General features: G+C 39.9%; 1 protein-coding gene across 1 annotated transcript in view; it reads left to right on the top strand.

Annotated features, from left to right (window-relative positions):
- The window catches only part of AVL9 (AVL9 cell migration associated), a 35,746-nt gene extending 11,690 nt beyond the window's left edge, over positions 1 to 24,056 (top strand). Inside the window, exons 3-16 of the mRNA XM_054991668.1 lie at positions 798 to 883; positions 5,184 to 5,255; positions 5,560 to 5,649; positions 5,781 to 5,847; positions 6,637 to 6,677; positions 7,974 to 8,012; positions 9,006 to 9,075; positions 10,097 to 10,650; positions 12,872 to 13,006; positions 14,132 to 14,351; positions 16,123 to 16,240; positions 18,537 to 18,590; positions 18,873 to 18,961; positions 19,857 to 24,056. Coding sequence (XP_054847643.1) covers positions 798 to 883; positions 5,184 to 5,255; positions 5,560 to 5,649; positions 5,781 to 5,847; positions 6,637 to 6,677; positions 7,974 to 8,012; positions 9,006 to 9,075; positions 10,097 to 10,650; positions 12,872 to 13,006; positions 14,132 to 14,351; positions 16,123 to 16,240; positions 18,537 to 18,590; positions 18,873 to 18,961; positions 19,857 to 19,951 — 1,730 coding nt within the window. The 3' untranslated portion in view covers positions 19,952 to 24,056. The remainder of the gene's footprint in view (positions 1 to 797; positions 884 to 5,183; positions 5,256 to 5,559; positions 5,650 to 5,780; positions 5,848 to 6,636; positions 6,678 to 7,973; positions 8,013 to 9,005; positions 9,076 to 10,096; positions 10,651 to 12,871; positions 13,007 to 14,131; positions 14,352 to 16,122; positions 16,241 to 18,536; positions 18,591 to 18,872; positions 18,962 to 19,856) is intronic.
- The last annotated feature ends 427 nt before the right edge of the window (positions 24,057 to 24,483 follow it).

Raw genomic sequence — 24,483 nt, 5'->3', positions numbered from 1 at the left:
AGCAAGAACATATTTCCTTCAAGACTGGCATTCAAACAGAGTTTGCTTGTTGGTCTTCGTAAATGATAGCGCTTATCCTGTTAATACTAGTTGATTGCTGCAAGCTCCAGGAGCTTGACCCTGGAGGCCCCTTCCAGCTATGACTCTGTGATTCTAAGACTCCTTAATTCTCTATCGATAGAACCTTGGCCAGTAGCTAGTTTTCCTGAGACCCCTCTTAAGGCGCAGTGAGGTATCTTGAACCAGACCACAACCCCCAGGCAGCTATTAAGGGGGCTGACACCAGATTCTTTGCCCTACTTTTTTTCACCTTTCCTTTATGAGGTCTAGGCAGCACATCTTAAAGGGCCAGATTTAGCCCAGGAGGCTCCAGTTGCAATTATGTTTGTTTAAAATTGTTTTAAAATAGCAGTAATTAATTTTGCACAATTTTCTATTACGTATTTCATCTTTGGAATATGTGAAAACGATATCTTTAGGCTTGCAAACATTTTGTGGTATTAATGAGTCCTCTTGTACAATGACTTGAGTGAATATTTGGGGAAAAAATTACTTTAATGAGTGATTTTTTAAAAGACGGCTGGGTTGTGATCAAAAGGATTTTTTGCCTAGAGTAGCACAATAACTTGACCTGGTTCTGCATGCTAGCGTGCCTGTGTACCAAGCCATAGCGTCTGCAGGTTTTCTTAGGTATGCTGTGTTAATGGGGAAATTGTCCCTTAAGGTTACAGAGTGAAGGACAATACTGTAGAAATGCCAAGCCTTGATTTGGTACTATGTCCTTTTTCTTCTTTCAGACACTGTTTTTTTCCACTTGCCACCAAGATGTGGGGATCGAAGCACAGTGTATGGTGTCTCGTGCTATAGGCAGATTGAAGCGAAGGTAATTAGGCTTCATTTGTGTGCATCTTTTAAAAAGGATGAAAAAAAACAAGCTTTGTGCAGAGGCCAATGTATGAAATGTACTGTGCTAAGTGAGAAGATGATGCAGATGTAACACTATGTGAATATTGTGGTCCCAAGAGCAGAATTATTTTTAATAACGGGGCTGCTATAGTCTATTTCAAGTGTATAGGATCTTGAACTTCATTGTGGCAGATAAAACAAGTGAAAATGCTTAGGAGAAAAATGCAAGAGGGGAATCAAATCCAGTTTTAAAAAGTGGAAGTAAACTCTCCTTTGATATGATGTAACATACATCTGCCAAGAAAAGCTGCAGGAAGTATCAATTTTTGTCCTGTAAAGAATATTCCTATTGTTTAAAAAGTATATTTACAAAGGGTTACAAAATTCTATCTGCATTGAAATGGAATCTGATACTTTTTAGCAGTCCATGTGAAATAGTGGGTTTATTGCAAACGTTTGTATCTTGCAAATGCTCAGCATAAGACTTCCAAGGCAGCTCAGTTATTACACAGCAATTATACATGTAAAGCTACTGTTAGAAACAGTTAAAACGCTTAAATTACAAAGCAAATAATATACAGCTATCTACAGTGGCTTACAGTATGACTTTAAGAAAGATGACATGCAAAACACAGTCAACCTAACAAACAGCCTGAGCAAATTGTGTCTAAAACTGAACAAGCTAGGTACTAGGCAAACAATAGTGGAGAGAGTGTTCCAGCAGTGAGGTGCCACTGCAGAAAAGGCCCTGTTTCTAGTTAGAGACAAAGAAAGGAAGGGCATCAGGTGAACATTTTGGTGAATAAGCATATACATTTATTTACTTTAAATAAGAGAATAAGCAGGCATCTACTGATTGCATCTACTCCCCCCACCCCTCACCACCTATATATATCTAGCCAGTTTCTTCATACCCTCCATGCATCTGACGAAGAGAACGGTGTTTTCTCGAAAACTTATGCTACAGTAAAGTTGGTTAGTCTTAAAGGTGCTACTGGACTCTTTACTATTTTGCTACTACAGACTAACATGGCTAACTCCTCTGGATCTATGTCACAGGAGTATATTGAGAGATGCAGACCCAGTATATTCCTGTGTGCAGCTACAGTGCTATTTAATTTTAATGTTAAATGTTGGCAAGGTTGCTTCTGTCAACATGAAATGTTGCATTACTAAGTCCAGTTTGAGAATATCTTGGAGATTTGGGGGCAGGTGCATTTCAGACCAGCTGTGAAGTCATTTGGTTTATCAAATAGCTTTTAGTTTGCCATGTAACACCCAGTAATCTGGATTTCATATAAGTAATATGTGGTTTACCTTTTGTCTATTATCGGGACAGTAAATCTGAAGAACTGGATAGAAATTATTGTATTGCTTAATGTTTAATAAATAGGTGAGTGGAGAAGATGAAAGTTGGTTGAAAGCATTTTTTTTTCTGGAGACTAGAGTATGGAAATTGAATTAAATGTAGATAAACGTTCCCTCTTCCTGCTGCTGTGCCCTCCCCTCTGCTTGGCTAGTAGATGGCATCTACAGTCAGAGGAAGAAATCAGTGGATATTGCCCCCCCCCAACCTTTCTGAGGGCAGAAATACATTCTGTAAACAGAAAAGGTGGTTAGGATCTAAGGTTTCGTATTTAGCAGTAAGAGTTGCAATATATGTCTTCAACAGAGGAAATGGACTTGACTTTGATCTAAGATATACAGTTGGATACAGAAGAAATACACTATTTTTTAAAAATATATATATTTTCAATTTTACTGTTTTAAAACCACCAACTTTAAGCATCTCTTCAGTTGAAAATAATTCCTGCCTACTTTCTTCTGAGAATTTCCAGATCATGTAAAAATATATACTAACCTCATTGTCCCAGCATATTTCACTAGCGTTATAGCCTTATAATGCCATGTCTTACTCTGCAATAACTTAATAATTGCAACCACTGTGTTTGTGGTCATCACATAACTGTATTGCAGTAAGTGTTTTAATGTCATATCCTGTAGAGTTACTATCTTGTTATTTAACTGTGCTTGTTCTAAGTTTAGTTATACAGTCTTGATTTCTGTTAGCTACTGCTTACTTACCTGTAAAGAAAATAGATTTATTATTGATTTATTTGGTACACAAGGCAATAAAATGCTAGGCAAATAGAAATGTTTTCAATACGCTCTGTCCATATGGGGCCTAAATATTTATATTGGTACCATTTCTGTGCTGTTTTCTGTACATGGGTGAATTGTACGGTAGCACAGCTTCTAGGGCTGCTCTTGTTGCTGTCACTCCCAAGTGTGAGAACTGCTAGTTCTGGCTGAGAAAGCAGTCTGGTTGTCAGCATCACTGAATCTGGAAAAAAGGGACAGGAACAAAACAAACCAATCTGTCTTCAGACAGAAAGTTCAATTAATTGTTCTGATCAGGGCTTTTTTTCTGGGAAAAGAGGTGGTGGAACTCAGTGGTGGAACTCAGGACCGCACAATAACGTCACTTTGGGTCAGCTGGAACAAGGGGGGAGTTTTTTAAAGTTTAAATTGTCCTCTGTGAAAATGGTCACATGGCTGGTGGCCCCACCCCCTGATCTCCAGACAGAGGGGAGTTTAGATTGCCTCCATAGTGTGGAGGGCAATCTCAACTCCCCTCTGTCTGGAGATAAGGGGGCAGGGCCACCAGCCATGTGACCATTTTCAAGAGGTGCTGGAACTCCGTTCCACTGCGTTCCTGCTGAAAAAAAGCTCTGGTTCTGATCAATGTTTTGCTCAGTTTAAAAAAGCCATTTACCTGTAAGGAAAACCACAGGGGGTAGTCACTGACGCTCTCAGTTCCCTCCTTCCTTCTGATGCCAGAGTGATTACCTTTTTTAGGAGGGTGCCTGTTGTGATATCATGTAACACCAAAGACAGTAAGCTCGCCGCACCACAGAATGAATATTTTAATTCATATGCAAACTTATGCACAGTTGATCAATGAATCTGTTAAAATCCATATAACTACCTAGATTATCAAAGCACGGACAGTTGAATGGAAATTAGATTTATAATTGCCTACTTGTGCTGAAAAGCTCATGGAGCAATACTGATTTTTTTAAAAACTGATTTTACCAGTAGAACTGGGCAAGATAACACAAATGCTTTACAATAAATGAGTGAGAATGTTAGCCATTGTACATGTGAAAAAACAAAATGAATCCAGGAAAGATACAGGCTTGGATCCAGTGGAGGTTTTCCATGGATGGATGGGGAGTAATTTTGTCAAATCCCTTTTCCTGCTGCAGACCCCCAATACAACTCTCTTCTGCTGTTCATTTCCCCCCAGGAACAGCATTTTGCGAGTAGGTGTTATATTGGGGGTTACAATGGGAGACAAGAAGCAGGAAAGTCATGCTCTGTGGATGGAAACCCCTTCCATCTACAGAGATCTCCAGTGGATTCAAACCAAAGTTACATTAAAAAGTAAGGGTATTGTTGTTTTACAGCAAAGCTAAAAATGGTAATCATTGGCATTGGCTAAGTTTGTCCCTGTTTGTGAGGTTGACCAATGAAATAGATTTGCAGAGTATATATTTTTACTGATAGTGATGAAACATTGAGCTTGTAGTGCCCGGGAAATATTATGTCTAACTCCTATTAAGAGTACACTTAAACTACTTTGGAAGTGCAGGGTGAAATGTTTAAGTATACTTTAGGACCTTGCTGAAAGAGCATATCTGGAATTTGATTTTGATCCTTGAGGATTTAAAACCAACTCTTGTATTTTCCATTTACTGTCCTGATCATATTACACCCCACCCCCCATAGCATTCTCTTCACTAGTTTCCTCTTCCTTTAAGTTTTTGTAGTTTCTTTCCTGTCTCTGTGGTCTCACCCATTCACATCTGTCTTCTCTAGATGTTCCTCCCGGCAACTTTTGTTCAACGAGTTCTGATCTCCCAGTTTAACTTATTCTTATCTTTTCCTGTGTAGTTTCCAAACTCTTGAATCCCTCCCACCTGAAATCAGATTCTCTTCAGTTGCAGTGCTTCCCTAGAATGTGTATTTTCCCTGATGGACGCTCCCCCTTTCCTTCTCTTCCTTAATGTTTCTTGTCTTTGATCAGAGTAAATGCTTGCAGACAGCACCCATCATCCTTGTACTACTAATTTTTGTAAAATGTCTATTGATCTTAGGCGATTCAATAAAAATAAATTGTGGTTTTTTAGTGGGCGGGGGAAATCTCTACATGAACTTGTTTTTAAATTGTACATGAGTAAAATTACAGTAATAAAAAATTCTTTTTTTTTTAGGCATTGAAAGTGCGGCAGGCAGATATTACTCGAGAAACTGTACAGAAAAGCGTGTGTGTTCTAAGTCAGCTGGTAAGAGGTTGACCTTTGCAAATAAGTGGAACAGGGTAGCCCTACCTTCCCTTTATTATTTGATTGTACCAATTTATTCTAGACATTGAGTAAAAGCAGTACCACTAAAAAAAATCTAAAATTATGACAATATTAGAGCGGCAAACTAGTGTTCTCTTTAATACGTGCCTATTCGGATGAGAGCATATGACTAGAGAATGTGCAGAGCAATTGGACAACTAGATCAATAGATGGGGAGCTGTTGTGTCCTGAAGGTCCTTTGTTGTCTGGATGTAACATGAACATGATGTGTTTTTCTTGCAAGCCTCTGTATGGGCTGCTCCAGGCAAAGCTGCAGCTGATTACACATGCCTATTTTGAAGAAAAGGACTTCTCACAAATTTCCATTCTTAAGGTAGGGATTCAATATACAAATATCCAGAAGTTTGGTTTGAAATAGGCTGGGCTTTTCATTTACTTTCTGGTTCTTAGGCTAGCTGTCTAAATGAAATGTTGTCAGTGCTTTCAAAACCCATGTTTTTACAGGAGCTTTATGAACATATGAACAGCTCATTGGGAGGAAGCCCACTGGAAGGTTCACAAGTTTACCTTGGTAAGCGGCTCTTACTAAATAAAACCAAGCTGCCCAATGTTTTGTTTCTGACAGTACTTTTAATGCATATATGTCTAGTTCCAAGTTTGTTTGCCTGAATAACTTGCTAATTATTATGATTACTTTTCCCTTCAGTCATGGGACTGAGTAACTATTTAGCTACACAACATCTTCCCCCTTCACTTTTCTCCTTTATGTGGGATTCCTGGCATTCCATTTGCTCAGTGAAGGGAGCTGCTCAGCTAGGTCCTTAAAACTCTGTGCATTCAAAAAAGCAGCGAGAATATTAAAGATATATTGATAAGCTCTGCAACACTTTTATTATCTTCTTTTTCTGATGAATTTGATTGAGGAAAGACAACATTTAGTGGTATTTAAAACCCAATTCACACCTGGAAAGATTTAGGTTAAAACTAAGATAAATTAAGGTAATTATATTATACAGAAGAGATATTATATAATTTAGTTGTGCTGTTTTATACTATATAGTATGAATATATTTTTCTGTTAGTTTAAATCTAATTCAAATGTAGTGCTTGTAAAAGTTTCTATGCACTTTCTATCGTTATTCAAAAACTTTACTCAAAAAATCCAGTTCACACTCCTGTTCAGTTAACAATGTAATGGCTATTTTTCAATGTCAGATAATAGAAAAATACTATGAAATCTTTCAGTTATGTTGCTGGCAAGTTTCTCCATATGTGTAGCAAGACATGTATAACTTTTTATGTTTTGAAGTCCTACTAACAGGAAAAAACAAGTTCACTATTTTGTTCTCCTCATTTTTAGGTTTGTCTCCACGAGATCTTGTCCTTCAGTTTAAACACAAGGTGTGTATTTCTCATGATCTAGATGTGTGATGAATTCAGATCATGCACCACATATTTTTATTAAGTTACAAAGATTTTCACTTGTAAGCTGCTGCCCATTTTTGTGGTGTTCATTGGCCTGATCCTATGCCAGGTGTCAAAACTAATGCTGCTCCTGAGGCAGAGAGATTCACCTTTCTGATTATCCACACCAAAGGTAGTCTGAATGTCATTATTGTCTCTGCATCCTGGTTATTGTCTTTCTCCTTATCTAAGCATCTCTTTATGTGTTGACCTGAATATCCCAGGAACTCATCAGTTCTTGGAAGCTAAGCAGGGTCAGCCCTGGTTAGTATTTGGAGGAGGAGGAGAACAACAACAGTGTGCTTACATACTTCTGGACAGATTAGTGCTACACAGATTAGTGCTACACTCAGAGCGGTGAAAAAGTCAGTATTACTATTATCTCCAGAATACAGCTGGGGAGCTGAGAGGAATTGCTTATCCCCAAGGCCACCTGTTCATGGCAGTTCTGGGAGTTGAACTAGCAGAACGCTGATTCACAACCCAGCCACTATGCTACAGCTTGGTGGTGGGAGACCACCAAGGAAGTCTAGGGTCGCTCTGCAGAGGCAGGCCAGCCACCTCTGAATTAATCTTGCTTTAAAAGCCCTCTGGAGGGCGCTGTGACTTGATGGCAAAAAAAGGCCTCTCTTTACATGGCTGTACCTGCAGCACTGGAGACGAATAGAAAGTTTTCACTGCTGCCTGCTGAGGACTTCGATTGTGCTATTTCTGGTACTAAAGGTGATATGTTCCATTGTTGGGTGAGAACCTGATCTTGAATTATTTGCTTGAATTGTTTGCTACAGATGTCTAGTTAATGTTAATGATCTGTTTGAAAGAGCTGCCACACATGTGGTAATTAAAAGGGAAGGTTCCACACAACTGTTGGGTTTGGTCCAGGGGTTCCTTTTTGCTCAGTGAGGAATCTACACTGGAGGAAGGAATCTTTTCACCAGTGGAAGATTTCTCACTTAAGGGAACCGTTGGATCTAACTAATGAGTGAAACAGTTCATATTCATATAAGTGAAACAGTACACATGCATATAAATTCCTGTAAGCTGATGATCAGTTTGAATTCATGTAGATGCCAAACCCTGAAGCAAATGAAATACATAAGTATCATGTACAAAATTGCTTAGACCATTATATCATTTCCCACTGTGAAGTAACAAATGGAAATATTATAATGGAATAGTAATGTAGGTACCAAATGCACTGGTGACTTAAAGATTTTTTTTTTAATTTTCAAGGTCTTAATCCTTTTTAAGTTGATTCTTTTAGAGAAAAAGGTAAGATCCTTTAATTCCCTAAGATGGTTGAAAGAATTAAAACGGGTTTGCTAAACTATGGAATGTAATATATAGAGATGGCTAGGAATATGCAGTCAGAAGGTTGGACTTTGTAACATGTAATTAGACTCTCAATGAAAAATGAAGAAGGGGCTGTGACAGTAACAATACTTTGAGAATACCAGCGACCCTAGGCCTTTCTGTGTCTATCTTCCAGTGCAGTGGGTGCACTCAACACGATGACTCCTGTTCTGTTGTCTTGCCTGTCTTGGGCCTCTGCAACGTCAGCTCTGCTCTCGTGTCTGTACTGCTGCCTGTCTCTTCCGGGGATGCATGCAAAAACCTCTGTCCCTGTGCTGTAATTGTGCCCACCGGTCTTGGAGGCTCCTGATCACATCATCTGCCCTGCTGGCTGCGTTTGAGGGGCTGCCATACACTGCAAGCAGAAACGTTAATGACCTGTAAAACAAAGATGCTTTGTCCTATCCACATGCAATTTGGCAGGGCCTTGTCTGAGAGTAATGGTTCTTCCGAGTGTCATCCCAGTGAAATGGGAAATAAAAAGCTGTGCTGGCCAGGCCATAGATCATGTGGTCTACATATTTCAGGAAGTGCCAACAGCACAGGATACAAATACAGAAATTTGCTATTCTGCTCTATTTATTCTGTTAATGCTACAGTTGGCATTAGGGGATCTCCCTTGAGTGTTCTATTTGACCACTGCTGATTTTCCTGTTATCATCACTTTATCTAGAGTTAGTATAAACCATAAATTGGTAGTTATAACTTCCAGTTCTTGAGCGTTCTCCATGCTGGTTGTGTGTAGTCTTTCAACATCCATCTGAATAAGAGGCCCTTCGACTCACGTCAAAGGAGCATTTCCTGTTAATTGCTGTCATTTTTGACTGTGTGAATTGGCAATGGCTGTTTTTTGTTCCTGCTGCTTCTTCTCTCAGAATTAACACTGTCAAATCCCCCTCCCTTCTCTTTCAGGTTCTGTTTTATGTTTCACCAGTGAATAGGTTGGTGGGAGCATTACTGACTGTGTTATCACTCTTTCCTGGTGAGAATGCTTTTTTTTTTCTCTCCACTGTTATTGTTTCTTTCACATTTATTTGGTAGAGTAGCATATGGGACTATGTTAAGAGCAGCTTCCTTTAGGAAACATGCATACTACCAGCAATATAAACAATACAAAATGGCTCAGTTTTGACACCTCACAAAACCATGGTTTATTTTAAATATAGGTAGCCTGTGAAACCAGGATTCAGCTTACGATGCACAAATCCTGGTTTTTGCCTTGACTTTGCTTTCACCCTGTAGCCTGGGAGGCTGCCACCAGGGAACAAGCCAGAACATCTACATTTAGAAATAATGTGAAAACCATAGTTAATAAACCAGCTTCATACCCTGACTTAACAGCCCAGGTTGATACCCTAACGAGCCATAGTTTGTAGTGTGGCCTGCATTCAGATAATCATGGTAGCTGTAGTTCAACTAAATCCATGGTTTTCACGTAATGTCTGAAATGAGGCTGTAATAATATATCATAATAATATTTGATTTATATACCGCCCTTCAGGGTTTATTATTCCCTCAACAATCACCCTGTGAGGTAGGTGGGGCTGAGAGAGCTCTGGAGAGCTGTGACTGATCTAAGGTCACCCAGCTGGCTTCAAGCAGAGGAGTGGGGAATTGAACCCGGTTCTCCAGCTTAGAGTCCTGTTGCTCTTAACCACTACACCAAACTGGCAGTGGCTAAGCTTGGATATTGTCAAGACTTTCCTGCCTCACAAGGTTCTTTTGAGTGTAAAACAGAGGAGAAGAAAGTGATATAAGCTGTTCGAGTCCCCGTTGTGGAGAAAAATGGAATATACATATATATTCACACACACACACACACTAATAGCCAGCCACTGGGAAAGGGTATTTTGATTAATATTGAGGGGAGGAAGAATCATGCTCCCTTTCCTCAGCACTGAAACACTCCAAATCAGGATACCTAATGAAATACGTTGTGTTGCGATTCTAAAGTCACTTTCCATTATGCTATCGAGTTTGAATTGTGCACCTTTTGGTTCCAGGTATGATAGAACACGGCCTTACTGACTGTTCGCAGTACCGGCCAAGGAAGAGTGTTTCCGATGATGTCCTCCAGCAGGAAACTGCTCTTCCTTTGGAGGACTACGTTTCACTCAATGCTGTGGAGCTCCACAATACAAACCTGGGAAGGGTTGAAGAAAGCCAAACTTCCTCAGTAAACCAAGAAATGGTGACTCAGGTGACAGATGTGCCTGAATCCCAGTCTGAGGATCACGCCAGTAGAACACGAGCTCCCAATGACACGGGGCAGCATTTGAAACCTCCTTCCCACACTTCTCCAGAGTCCTCTGAGAGCGACTGGGAAACCTTAGATCCAAATGTTTTGGAGGACCCCAATTCGAAAGGGGAAGAACAAGAAGAACCTTCTGTGATAGCAGGGCAGACTGAAATCCTTCCAAAGGAATTGGCCGCCTCTGAAAGCATACCAATTACTGTGCAGCCACAAGCTAACACGGGGCACACAGTGTTCATTCCTGGCCTTATATCGGGTTTAGAAGAGGACCAGTATGGCATGCCTTTAGCTCTCTTCACCAAGGTAATTCCTTTAGTAAGAGAGTTACCAAAATTTTAAGGCTTTCCTTTTTTTTTCTTCATAAGATGAAGAATAGATGCTGATTAAAAAGGCTTTGCTTTTGGACAACCAGTCTACACCTTGACAGACTTTTGAGTGTGATGGTATATTTACCACAGTTACAGCAAGACATTGCCAGCTTGACAGGGCAAAATATGAAGGTAAATGTATGGGGCAGTCTTTGAAACCTCCCTGTTCTGGTGTATAAGCTGAGCAGCTGTGATGTTAAGGCTGAAGATGTCCACCTTTTGGGGGTCCTTTGGAAAACTTGTCCAAGGAAGACCTCTGAACTGTAAAGGGGAATGACACCAATGAGCTGAGGGACCACTCCAGAGTCTCTATGCCATCAGTGGGAATTCTTGGACGTGCCTGTACAGTTCAGGGCACAGACAGATGTCACACCAGTCAAAGAAGCAATGCTTGTTGTTACTTAATGAGCCTCTTAGTGGATCTGGGGTCCAGCCCAACACTTGCCCCACGTCATCAGTTTCTGGTGCCTGCCACGTGTTAACAGCCATGAGATTCTCGTGGCTCAGGGGTTGCAAGGTCAACACACAAATCCATTAAATGAAAGGGCCATGAACTATCGCTCAGAAAAGGTGCAGAAACTTCTGAACATGAGAGAGCCCATTTTTTAACCATTGTGGCTATAAAGCACCTTTAAGGATGCTGTTCATGAATTTAACTCTTGCTTTTCAAAACCATCTTTGCAAGTCAGGGAATGTGTCGATCTTCTGTGATGTCTGAAGCACTAATCAACATGCGGAGCAATCTGCCGGTGGTTCCAGAGCTGTGTGTTACAGGAATTCTTGTCTTTGTTTCCTAGGCATTTTGCCATGTGCTTCCTTTTCTCCCAGTTTTGTTCTGTGTGCTTGCAGCCCGTTCTTGTCAAATGCCAATTTTTTTACAAGGCAGTAGCTGGAAATGGGCTGGCGTTACTGGCTCTATTTATAATTTTCAACTATTATGCCTTAAGTGCTAGCCTTTGAAATCAGGGTGTAATCTACATAAAAGTACTTTGTTCAAAGACTTAAAAAACAGTAAACTTTTTTGGAAAGTAGTAACAGAATTGATGGCATAAGAATAGGAAATATGAGGCACAAGATTATCAGCCATTTGCTCTGTAATCTTTACTTTGTGAAATTCTGCCTCTGAAGTAGTATGGATTTCTCTTTGAGCAAGTTTATACAATGACGTTTATGGAGTGACTGCATTCACTATAAAGGTGGCCTCCCTGTCATTCTTCATGGCTATTCAGTTTTATAAATGTGCCCTACTGCAATTTGAGGGAGTTGTCTACAACTGAATTTCTCTGTGTTTAAATCTCTTTGTGACCACATTGTGGGAAGCAAGGAGGACACTTATAAAAGTGAGTAACCAGAGGAGAATTACAGGGAGCGGTCATATTTTCCTGTTAAAACTTTATGCTTTTAAAAAGTAGCTATTTATTATTACTTGGTTGTACAAGATTGTACATCTATCTATATAATTTCAGCCCTTTATTCAGTATCCAAAGATCATCATAACTGGACTTACAGTAGGACAGTTTTGTTCCCATGGTAACTTGGCATCGCCAAGCTGTGCTGTACAAAAATGAAGAGACTGGACTTAAGAGGTGGTGCTTTGGTGCTTTTTGAATGAGCCTTATGCTCATGCACTCCACACGGTCAGTTAGGAAGTTTTGCCACAAATTAGTTTGCTGTTACGTTTGAACCAGCAAAGAATGGTCTGAGTTTCTCTTCCAAACTAGGATTGCAAAATCCAGTTTGAGGCCAGTCCGGTCGTAAATGCGGAGTGCAAGCTCTAGTTCAGATGGCAAACTATTTGCACTATAGCAGAATTCATGAATCAACTGGGATTTAATGGGAGCACAGGCATTGACCATGTAGCTACAAACCAAGCTTTGTATCTGAACTATCCTAAAGGCCCTATAGCCGTCTAGTTGTTCCCTGATAGTTTGATACCGTGCTGCTAAATTAAGCAACACTATTCCTGTGCAGTAAGTATAAACATGAATTCTGCAGTGGTGGTGGGAGCAGTTAGTACAGATTATAATAACTAAATAAGTAAATATGTTAGATCTTTCTGTTGTTTGTTGCTTATTAGAGCATTTAAGAACACATCACTTTCCCCTCAAGCCTTTTGTTTTTCCTTTGTCGTTAATCGATTCTCTTTTCTGTTCCAGGGATATCTTTGCTTACCATACATGGCACTGCAGCAGCACCACCTCCTCTCTGATGTAACCATTCGTGGTTTTGTTGCAGGAGCCACCAACATCCTCTTCCACCAGCAGAAGCATCTAAGTGATGCCATTGTAGAGGTATGAATCCTTTCCCTGTACAGCGTCAGAAAACACCATTAATTGCTCTTGGAACACACTGAACAATGAGGCCAGGTTACCTTCCAAAGGCGATAAGAAGCTGATGTAAAGAAACTCTTATTGTGCAATGAGACTTTTTTTTTCTTTACTGAGTTTTCAGTTTATAGGCAGCTGCTGCTATAATTTGTTTGTTGTTGGTGGTGTGGTTATAGCAAATTAACAATGACACTTTCAAAATGCAATTAATTTTACTGTCTAATATTTGCCTTAAGGGGGAAGATAAGGCAAATTATATGTTTTGAAATAAATAAATAGTTTCCCAGCTGGAAGATTTCCAGTAAAACCAGATCTGATTTGGTTTCCTGTTAGCAGGTAGCAAGCTCATCTGAAAAGTTATTTGCAAGCTGCATTGGGGCTTTTTTTTTTCAAATGCCAGAGTAAAACTAGATCCAGAGGAGTTAGCCATGTTAGTTTGTAGTTGCAAAATAGTAAAAAGTCCAGTAGCACCTTTAAGACTAACCAACTTTATTGTAGCATAAGCTTTCGAGAACCACAGCTCTCTTCGTCAGATGCATCAGACTTCGTCAGAGTAAAACTAATGATGCTTTGCATTCACACAAGCTAACATATATGGTGGTTCCCACATGGTAATTGCTTGAAACAACCTTCCACTATCTCATATAATAACTTGCAGAACAGTTCATTATATAGATTGTCGTGGTTGCATGGAGTGTCTCTTCATCGCCACTGGTACTTCCAGCTGTAACTGCCCTTGCTGAGCTGGAAGGGACAAGGAGCGCTTTAACCAGCTCTACCCAGCAGACTAAAATAACCCCACCCTCCCCCCCAGATCCACCTGTACAATTCATACCACAGTTTACCACAAGGATAAAACACGTGATTGGTGGAACTGAAGAGAAGCCATAGATGATAGTGAGGTACAATGCACAGAGGCTTCACTGATATGCTGCCTTATGCCTTCAGGCAGAGCATACATCTCCAAATGATATACTATCTGACATCAGCTGTGGTATATTATACTAGGGAAATTTGTTGCTTTCTTAAAAGAAAAGTCCTACTTGTTTTGTTCTGGACTGTTTTTTCATTTTGGTCCATTCCCAACAGATTGAAGAAGCTCTTGTTCAGATCCATGACCCAGAGCTCAGGAAGGTTCTGAATCCCACAACAGCTGACCTGAGGTTTGCAGACTACCTGGTGAAACATGTAACGGAGAACAGGGACGATGTATTCCTGGACGGCACTGGCTGGGAAGGAGGAGATGAGTGGATCCGGGCCCAGTTTGGCTCTTATCTCCATGCACTGCTGGCTGCTACACTTCTTCCAGGTAAGCTCTGGTACCATTGTTTCTCCTTTTAATTCCTATAAGCATTTTATTCATTTCACATAACACTTAGAAATGTCTAGTGGCGAGGAAGGAAAAGGAAAATTCAAGAAGAAGGGTCATACCTGGTTTGTACACAGATGACAGTTGTGACACCATCTTTAAAAAATGGAAGTTGTTTGTATTCCCTCCCCCCTTCCCCAGCATGCATCGGCCAGGTCACTGCCCAAGCATGGAGGGTAGTATCTGCGGAAGAATCTGTCTCCATGAAAAAAGATGGGTTTTTTTGACAGTACACATTTCTCGTGCTTATTGTTAGGGATACATGTGTGAAAGCTACTGGGTTGTGGGGAGGGGGTGTGCTTGCCTACATACTGTGATCTGTTTCTACTGCGCCATCTGCCACCCTGGCACTTGCCAAAATATTTTATAATTGTTTTGCTAATACGTCATGATAATAATAATAATAGTAGTGCTTCAGCATGTGTCTGCTGCAGTGTGCTGAAAGCTTGTGTCATCTTGTTATCATTTACAAGGTAAGTCAGTAGTGTTATAGATGGGGGTTGAAGCTGAGGGAGTCACTTGCTGAAGACCCCCTATTTGTTGTGTATCTTTTAAAATTGCATGTTTATTTATTTTTATATTTCTTTAAAATATTTATATACTGCCTTTTCACCCAAAATAGGATCCCCAAGGTGGCAAACAACAGATAATTAAAATTACATTTAAAATATATAAATAAATACACTAAAAAACATACTGACATATAAGCACACACACAACCAGGGAGGAGGGCCAGTAAGAATGTATTGGGGGATGTGCCAAATGAAACAAGGAAGTCTTGACCGCTGGTGGAAGACAAGGACAGAAAGTCGGGCAGATCTTGCTGGGGGCGGGGCGGGGCGGGGGAGTTCCATAGTTTTGGTGCCCATTTTTAGCCCACCGTTTTTCCCAGGTGTGCAGGGGAGAGGCATACATGACTGTCCTCGTCCCCATCCACTCCCTCTTCTAACTCATTTTTCCTAGTAAGCTTATGATAGGGGCCAGGGTGTGCCCTAGATGCATGGGAAGGGACTGTCCAGCCTCGCAACGTGCTGCTGAGTTGAGAATTTATTCTTATTCCACATTTCTTCCAAAGCCATTTCTCTGCATTTTATTCTCATGTCTCATCAGATAGATAGCTTGGCTTTAAAGAGTGTTACTGTTTCTCAGTGATTTTATAAATTAAAACCTTTTTATTTTTGCTGACATTTTTATCTTTTGATGGTAGAATAATAGATCTAGAAAGCATGGCAGGATTCCTGTTTGTTCAGATGTTTACATTGTAATGAGTTTTCTGAAGGGTGAGCGGCGGTTTTGTCTTGCAAAACAAAATCAGTTTGCTTACTCTGCACTGAGTGTAGATTCACATCCATGCCCACATTCTTTTCTAGATACGTTGGCCCATGTAAAAGTATAGGCTTAAATGCAAGGGGGTGGTGAACATTTATTTCCCTTTATACACCCGCAGATTTTCATGCAAGTAATTAGAGACAACCTCATGCATATCTGCCTACATGGTGGGTGGTAAACTACAAACCTGGGAAAAAGTAACAGAGACTGACTTTTCAGTAGCAGTCAGCTAGCTTGTTGAACTGCTACTGTCCTCCATTAATCTATTCCATGTATAGTATTCCCGTACAGACACAGTTGGATTTTTTCTTAGTACATACAAATACATACTGAGTGTGTAAAATGCTACAGAACTATTTAGTGTATCTATTCTATTTATTAGACAATGAAAAAATATTGTCAGACTTCGGAACAACCTTCATAACAGCTTGGAGGAATACACACAATTACAGAGTATGGAACAGCAATAAACACCCAGCTCTTGCAGAGGTAAATCCTAGGTAAGAAACTAAGTCTTGTGTGTTTGTTTACAACTGAGCCAAATTTTAAGGCCCATTTCACAACAGACATCAGTGTCAAAAGTCCATCCTCTTTGGCTGTAAAAGAATTGATTGGCTAGATTTCAGCAGTCTTTATATTATTAAAAGATTTATACCCTGCCTTTCCTCTTGGCTCAGAATGGCTTAAAAGCAGCTATTAAAACATTGGATTTAAACCAAACAAAAACCCCAAATAGCTCCCCCCACACCAGTTGCACACTGTTCATGCCCCATCAAAAGCCCTGGCAAATAAACAAGCCTTGCAGCACCTTCTGAAAATCTTCAATGAGGGGCCTCCCTTCACCTCTGCATGTGGGAGATGTGATGGAAAAGGCCCAGGCCCTGGTCAACACCAGGCAGGCCAGGTTGAATGGACAAACAGCCAGCAGGTGCACAGACCATATGGGAGGAGACAGTCAAGATAGGTGAGTCCCAGGCCATGAAGGGCTTTGAAATTGAACTTCAATTGAATTTAGAATTGAACTGGCATTCAGTGTAGCTGTTTCAGAATTGTCAACATATGTTCCCATTGGCTAGCCCCTGACAGTAATCAGGCTGCCACATTCTGGACCAGCTGCAGTTTCCAGTTTGTTTTCACGGGCAGCCCAAAATAGAGCATGTTACAGTAATCCAACTTTTAGGGTTACAGAAGCTTGGATCAGTATGGCCAGATTGTCTAAGAAAGCAGAGCTGGTGAATCAGGCAGTAGTGGCCATAGTAAAAGAACTATTACCCTATGTGGCTGGAATTTGCTTTTGGGGATGCTTGTAACTATCCAAATCTGATTATGTATGCAGCATCCACGTATTAAGAAAATTCCTGAATGGTTGGGATCACCTGGGGAAGGAAAGAAACAGAGGTGGACCTACCAAAGCAGCTAAAAGGGAATGTGGCTCAGAAGACAAAATATATGAAATATATTGAGAAAAGCAACAATTAAAAAGTCCTTGAGTGTCCCTCCTCCCTGAAATCACAGATGAACAAATCTTAATTGATAGCATTTATGCAACAACTTGAGCAGTCAGGGCATTTTATATACATCTTGGTAGCATTTCTTACAAAAGCCTTATGAAGTAATGGAGCAGTTCCATTCCCTTTAAGACAAACGGATGACTAAAACTGAGAGCTACAAGAGATGAATTACATGAGGAGGAGCACATGTAGGGAGTTGCAATGTTAGCCAGGAAGCTGAGTTTTAAAAGAGATCAAAAGGCATTGTCAATTTCCCCTCTCTACAGAGCCAGCAAAGATTGCTCCTCAGAGGGTTTGCTAATTTCCTCTTTGCCTCCTAGATGGGGAGGTGAAACTGACAAAGCCTCCATATGAGTCCCACTGCTCTTAACCACTACACCAAACTGGCTCTTTAGCTGTTTTATGGCCCATTTCTGGTCTAAGGACCATTTTAATGGATATTTTGTGCTGCTTCTATCTTGATGTTTTATTTGTTTTTAGAGTGGTGTATTATTTTAATCACAAGTTTCCTCATGCAGAAGGGAATTACAGAAGGGAAAGGAGGAAGAGTTGAGACAGAAAGAAGTTTGGTGTGAATCCCATCATACACAGAAAGTTACACTTTTTGTTTTAAAGGCATTTAAACCAGTTTTTTCTTAGGTGCTATTGCTGCAGTTAGAAGCAATTATAGCATTGAGAAGGAAAGTACTTTGAATGTGTAGATCTGGGCACCTATTAGGATCACTTTTCATATTGCCACCTTGACCTCAGCTTCTGAATGTAGCTCTGGGTACTGTTTTTGTGGTTCCAGTTCATTGCATGTTCTGCTTCATTAGCACTATAAATTGTTTCTTAGAGGGGCAAACAAGTATTTGGTTGTGGTTGCCATTACAATAATGGTTACTCTATGAAGTTGGGAGCGTGGGAGAAGGGACAAGACTGAAAGCAAATGGTATGCAGTTCAGCATGGAATGCTTTAGATCAGGGAATCCCTTGAAGACTCCATGAATGGAAGACGACAGAGAGGAATTGGCATTTAGTAAGGGGGGGAAGTGGACAAGCTGGTTTGTAGCCTTGGAAAGATATTCCAAGATGGACTGTATGACTAACATTTTTGTTCACTCTTCAGTGGCCTACTTATGTCTCTCTCCCTTGTCCCCAGCAAGATTAGAATGGGAGTGGTTTTTTGTTCAAATATTTCAGGTTTGAGCAAATTATGGCTTTTTGTTATAGGCAACACAAGTAACATTTGTAATTCTTATCTTGTTTTCTCTCCCTTGTTCTTTGGTTTCTAAATGCTTTTCAGTCATCCATTCCAAGGTCAATATTCAGTTTCAGATGTAAAATTAAGATTATCACAGTAAGTACCATTTCTGAATATGCTTATGTTGCTTTATTAAATTTGTGGGCTGACTTCTAGTTTCAGCTGGGGCTCTGTACTCTAGGAAGAAGTGATTGTTATATAAACAGCTACTAGAATCACTCCAGGTCTGATGCTCATATTGTGAAAAACTGAATACTTCTGGACTAGACATCTGGTCATCGCTTTACATTAATGCCTTAACTGATAAAATCAACTCTACACATCTCATGTTCCTTTAAAAAATCACATTTATGATGCTGTATTTTCTTCTTTGCTTAGTTCAGTTCAGAATAGTGAACGGGGCAAGAAGATTGGCAATGCCATGGTTACTACCAGTCGGAATGTTGTACAGACAGGAAGAGCTGTAGGTAAGAAGCCCCACCAGCTCTCAACTGCATATGCATACAGAGTAGCACCTTTTTAATTTCAGAAATCTCTGCAAGCATCTCTAGTAACACTTAAATGCTTGCCCCTCTAGTACTTTGAAGGGGTAACAAGAAGGCAGCTGAGCTACTACACATTGTACAAGTAAGCCAGGAAACCTGCGGTTATCCTCCATCCCAGCCATCAAATGGAGAGCTGGCAAGTGAAAGGAGACGAGGCACCAGCAGTATAGCTCCCCGCCCCCAACTTCGGATTACTATGGGTTTTGCGTTAATATTGGCTAGATGAGCTCAAGAAGTTGGATAAGCCAGCATTTTCACTGAGTTCCCCTCACTACTGCTCCCATCCAACATGGTTTTTGTCCATGTTGGTGCCATGATCTCTAGCAGTCCTTTCCGGTGGTCAAAGACCTTCCTCCCTTTTTCACTGGTGGAAAAGCTGGTTGGATCCAAGCTAACCTGCTCATTTTTTTAAGCAATGAGGTCCAGAACTGCTTGATTCTGTCTTTGACCAAAAAGCCAGCCCTCTTCCCTCGAATTCCACTGCTATTCCCAACATCGGTAGTCTTCCCTTAATGATGTCCTCCCTGTGCAACTTTTGAGGTGGCTTCTCCACAACCTGCTTTTCCTGGTGGCTTCCCACAATCTGAATCAGCTTGAGAAACACAACTTTACTGTTCTGAGTTGGCTGTTCATAAAGGGTTAATTTAGATCACACATTTGATTTTGAGTCCTGTTTTAAACTGGGAATTATACAGCCGGATTCCAGATGATATAGAATGCATGCAGAAAAATTATCAGACTGCAAAATGTGTTTATTCTTTAGCACAAAGCATGCTAAGCTGTTTCTCTTACCCTCCCCCTTCTTTAATACATACAGGGCAGTCAGTTGGAGGAGCCTTCACAAGTGCAAAGTCAGCTATGTCGTCCTGGCTTTCTGCTCTCACTCAGTCACCCCAGGGCCTTGGAGAATAGCTGTTCTGGAGTGGGCCAATGCTTGTGTTTAGTTTTGAAAGAGAAAATAAATAGCTCTGCTTTAAAAAAATAGAGGGGTTGAAGGATCATGAAGATGAAGAACAGCCTTTCAAGTTGTGTTGCAGGATATTTGCATTTAATGCCTCTTTGTGTTTAAATCTAAGCCTTTGTACAGACAGTAGCAAATAAGCCCTAGTATAGGACAGGTGTTATTTTCCAATATATGCTGTTCTGTGGATGGTGAAGACGTTTCATGTAAATTTTGCTGTATTTTAAAATCCAGCTCAGTCTAGACTCTTTTTACTTGCAACAGCGAACTTGCCTGCAAAGCTAAAATTTCAACATCATGCTTTTTAAACCCCCTTAATCCTGTATGCAGACATGAGTTCCTTCAATTTCAGTGGAACATACTTCCATAATTCTGTGCACAGGACTTAATGCCTGTCAGTAGAATAAAGTGAAAACAAATGAGCAAGAAGTGCTCTGCTACAACTTTTTTAAAAAAATAGCTTTCATTTGATAAGGAAATGTCAGAACAGTTCATGCACCAGCTTTTTTTCTTTCAAAAACACAGCCAGTAAACATTCCCTTTTAAAAAATTCAATTTAAAATGGACTAAAAAGCTGACTGAAATGTATAGCTGTCATATATTCAAAGAGACTCTCTACTTCATTTGTAAGAGCTGGTTCTTTGACAAACTACTTTTGGTCAGTTACAAGTGCACCTTCTGTTAATGATGTGTACACATCTTAGTTCTTCCTTTGTCTTATAACTGGGGATGCTGTTTAATCTCATGTTCCTTTCCCCTTCTTCTGAGTTTCTCCAATGTAGGTGTCGGGAAACTTTCACCAGTGAAAACCTATAAGTACCTACCTCTCTAGTAAAATTAGACTCTGCAGGGGAGAGTCAGAAGTGCTGCTGTTTCCTTTGTTCCTAGCTGCTGTAGATCCATGTGTGAATTAGCAAGGACTTGCAAAATAGTTATTGTACTTACGACAGAAGCATAGGCAAGATCATACATATATGCTAAGCTTATATATACTGAGCTTAGTACGGGCCAGACAGGGCATGATTACAGCATGATTGAGATTTACCCAAGAAAAATAAAGTTATAAGGATGCCCCACCTGTCCCATTTTTTATTTGCATCTTTCACATTCCCTCCTTGCTCACCTCCCTTTCAAACCTTGAGATAGCCAAATTTAGAAGAGCTTGTAGGGGTTTCAGTATGGGAACCAGCCTAACCATTTCTGGGCTGCCTCTTGAAAAGTGAATATTCTTAATACTGAAAAACGTGTGGGCCTGATACTGATAGATAACTATTTGTACTAGTTTGTAGGGGTTGATGGGCATTTTACACAAGATGACTTTCATCAAATGATTAGTGATATTATATTGTGAATCTACTTCATACAAAATAAAAAAATAGGGGCAAGCTATACAATACTGCCAAATGCACATGACAAGCCATGCATGTAGCCTTCAAACCATTTGTGTGTATTACATTATGGGTACAACACAGCACAGGTGGCAAAAATATTCTCCATCTGCCTCTCAAGTAGCTTCCTGTAGACAGTTCTGATTGTAATTGCTCCTTTCAGGCCTCCGCCCCCAATTGCTGGATCTCAAAACATCTTGTATTCCACTAAATTAAAACCTTAAAGGTGCTAATAGTATAAAGTACTCAAATACGGTTCAGGTCTCATGCTACATGTTCAGTCTGCTTACCTTGTATATTTTATCCATGAAGTTCTAACACTTTACTGAAATTTTAGACAGAACTGGGGACCATGACAGGATAAACTAGAGCATGTAGAATCGTATCACCTTCTGCCTTGTCACCTTTCATAAAGCTGTTTTAGAAATATTAGGCTGCAGAATCCTTAGACATAAGATGGGGCTAAAGGTAAACATCTTCATTGAATTTTTAAAGTGACAATTCATTATAAACATAGTATATGCACTTGTTAATAGTAACACTATCTTGGAATAAAAGTTCAGTATTTCTCTCTAGTTAAACAATGATACCTGTTTTAGCACAAAATTGGGCAGTATTTGTGTAATTAAGTGTCAATTCAGGTTAGAAAAAACGTTTAGTCAAGTAATATTCATTCTGATTAGATATCAAAGTGGAAGAATTTGTTGTCTTATTGCTGGGTGCACAACAGTAGTTAAGCACTTCCAACACAGTTAATAAACATTTAACTTGTCAGCTGCACTTAAATACATGGATTTGTGGAACAGCGTACAGGTGTATCCCCAAAATAAATTGATATGCTGTGGACAGTCTAAAACAAGCTCACTGTACATGCAGAAAGGGGTCACTCACATTTTATATGAATCTGTGTTCTAGTCATTAACTTCTCATTTGGGACACAGGCATATAAGACATTGATCCCAAACTCTTACAAAAACCTTTAAAACCTGTTCTTTAACCAAAAGATTCACTCTCAGAAGAGAGTGTTACAAGAAGCTTTATCTGATGCATCTCAAAGAGGTCTATAAAATTATGTATGGTATGGAGTGAGTGGACAGGGAGAAGCTTTTCTCCCTCCCAATACTACAACCAGGGCTCATACACCAAAGCTGGTGGAGGTTTCAGGTCAGACAAAAGGAAGTACAGTGCATTTAAAAGGAGGGTGGACACATTCAGAGGAAAGGGCATGATGGCTATCTACTCCCTCCACTACTAGAGGCAGTATGCCTCTTTAAATAAGTTTGGTTTAGTGAGCCATTTTGATGGTTAAGAGTGCAGTACTCTAATCTGGAGAACTGGGTTTGATTCCCTACTCCTCCACTTGAAGCTAGGGTGACCTTGGGTCAGTCACAGCTTCTAGGAGCTCTCTCAGCCCCACCTCACCTCACCAGGTGTTTTGTTGTGGGATAACATACTTTGTAAACCGCTCTGAGTGGCCATTAAGTTGTCCTGAAGGGTGGCATATAAACCAAATGTTGTTATTTATTATTATTAAACCAGTTTCTGGGGAGCACAACCAGGAGACTGCTGTTGCAGTAATCATGCTTATAGGCTTCCTCAAGGCAGCTGGTTGGTCACTGAAGAGACAGCTGAACTAGATAGAACTTCGGCCTGACGCAGCATGGCTCTGCCTATGGTCTTAAATGAAAACTCAAGTTTGTAGGCACTGGCCTTCAGGAACCTGACAAAATAATGCAGTTCTTAAACTTCTAATCTTGTTCATTCATTATTTTACAGTGCTTTTTCAAAGCTAGCATAACCCTTTCATAACTGGAAGCTCTTACTTCCATAAAACATGCATGTGATTTGAGACCTGATTAGACACTCTATCAAGCACTTCAGCATTGTATAAATATTGAGTATTAGCACCTGATTCCATACATCAGCATCTGCTTCTGAACCCTCTATGTCAAATTACAGATTATAGAGCCTGCTCTACATAAGGTACCCCACACAGTAGTAGAAATATAGCTCAGGAACTTTGTGAACAATCCCAAGCAGCAAATTTACTCTCTCTCTCACACACACCCCAAAACAGAGTTACAACAAGCCTAATTGGGCAAAGGTCTTGCTTCACAAGTAAGCACTGAGGATGCAATGCACTGGAAGGAATGCCAGCAAATTGCTTAGCACTACATGAAGGCTCTTACAGAGATACTGTGTTAACAAACTTCTCATCATGCCGAATGTTTAAGATCAGCCTGTTACAAAGTATTAAGTTAAAAACACACATGCTTCTATACAGGGTTATCTATTTACATGCTCAAATAAATTGGGGCATCCAAAAAACAAACTGGGTGATTAAAATCAAGCATTCAGCAGTATGTACATTAATATAATACAGAAAGAGCTGAAATCTCTCCTCCCATTAACATGAGATTGACCAATTTCTATTTTCTTATATATTTAGTAGACAATACAAGGCTAATTTGCCAAGCATGTATTATTTTTATTATAATGCGATAAATGTTTCTTCTGTCTGATCTTTGCAGCCATCAACCTGCCAGGTTTATAAGTTTCAATATCACATCTACTGTCAATGTGCAAAGAAGTTACTGTAAAAGACTATGAATGCTGCTGTATATTTTGTTATAAAGAAAATAAACAGATTGTTCTTGTTTTGCTTGAATTCCATGTTACTGGGCACTGAGCAAGTATTTCTTGGAAGAAGTACAAGTACTAGCTGGATGTGACATGGTAATTCTTGGGGTGTCATCAGGAATAAGCTTTAGGCTAGCAATTCTATTCCATTTTGCTCACCCCAAGATACAAATAAACTATTGAATTAGAATAGAGGCTTTCAGCCTGGCTTTCTCTTATATTAAAGAGGTATATTAACTCAGGCCTTCCTTCACCAATGGCCTAAAACTAGTTTCAAGAGAGGGAGAAAAGACGTAACTCCAGTATCTGTACACTTGCAGCTTTTTGAAATAGGAAAAATAAGCAGACCTTTGACTATTCTCTTGAAGAAAATTTGAGTCCCCAAATCATTTGTTTCTTAATACACATTTATCTTTACGCAGTACTTAAGCTTTCCACTTAAAACTACGTGTCAA

The sequence above is a fragment of the Eublepharis macularius genome, chromosome 11, assembly GCF_028583425.1.
Source record: "Eublepharis macularius isolate TG4126 chromosome 11, MPM_Emac_v1.0, whole genome shotgun sequence".
In the NCBI taxonomy this organism is placed as follows: domain Eukaryota; kingdom Metazoa; phylum Chordata; class Lepidosauria; order Squamata; family Eublepharidae; genus Eublepharis; species Eublepharis macularius.
Note: the sequence above shows the minus strand (reverse complement) of the source record. Positions and strands in the feature narration are given on the sequence as shown.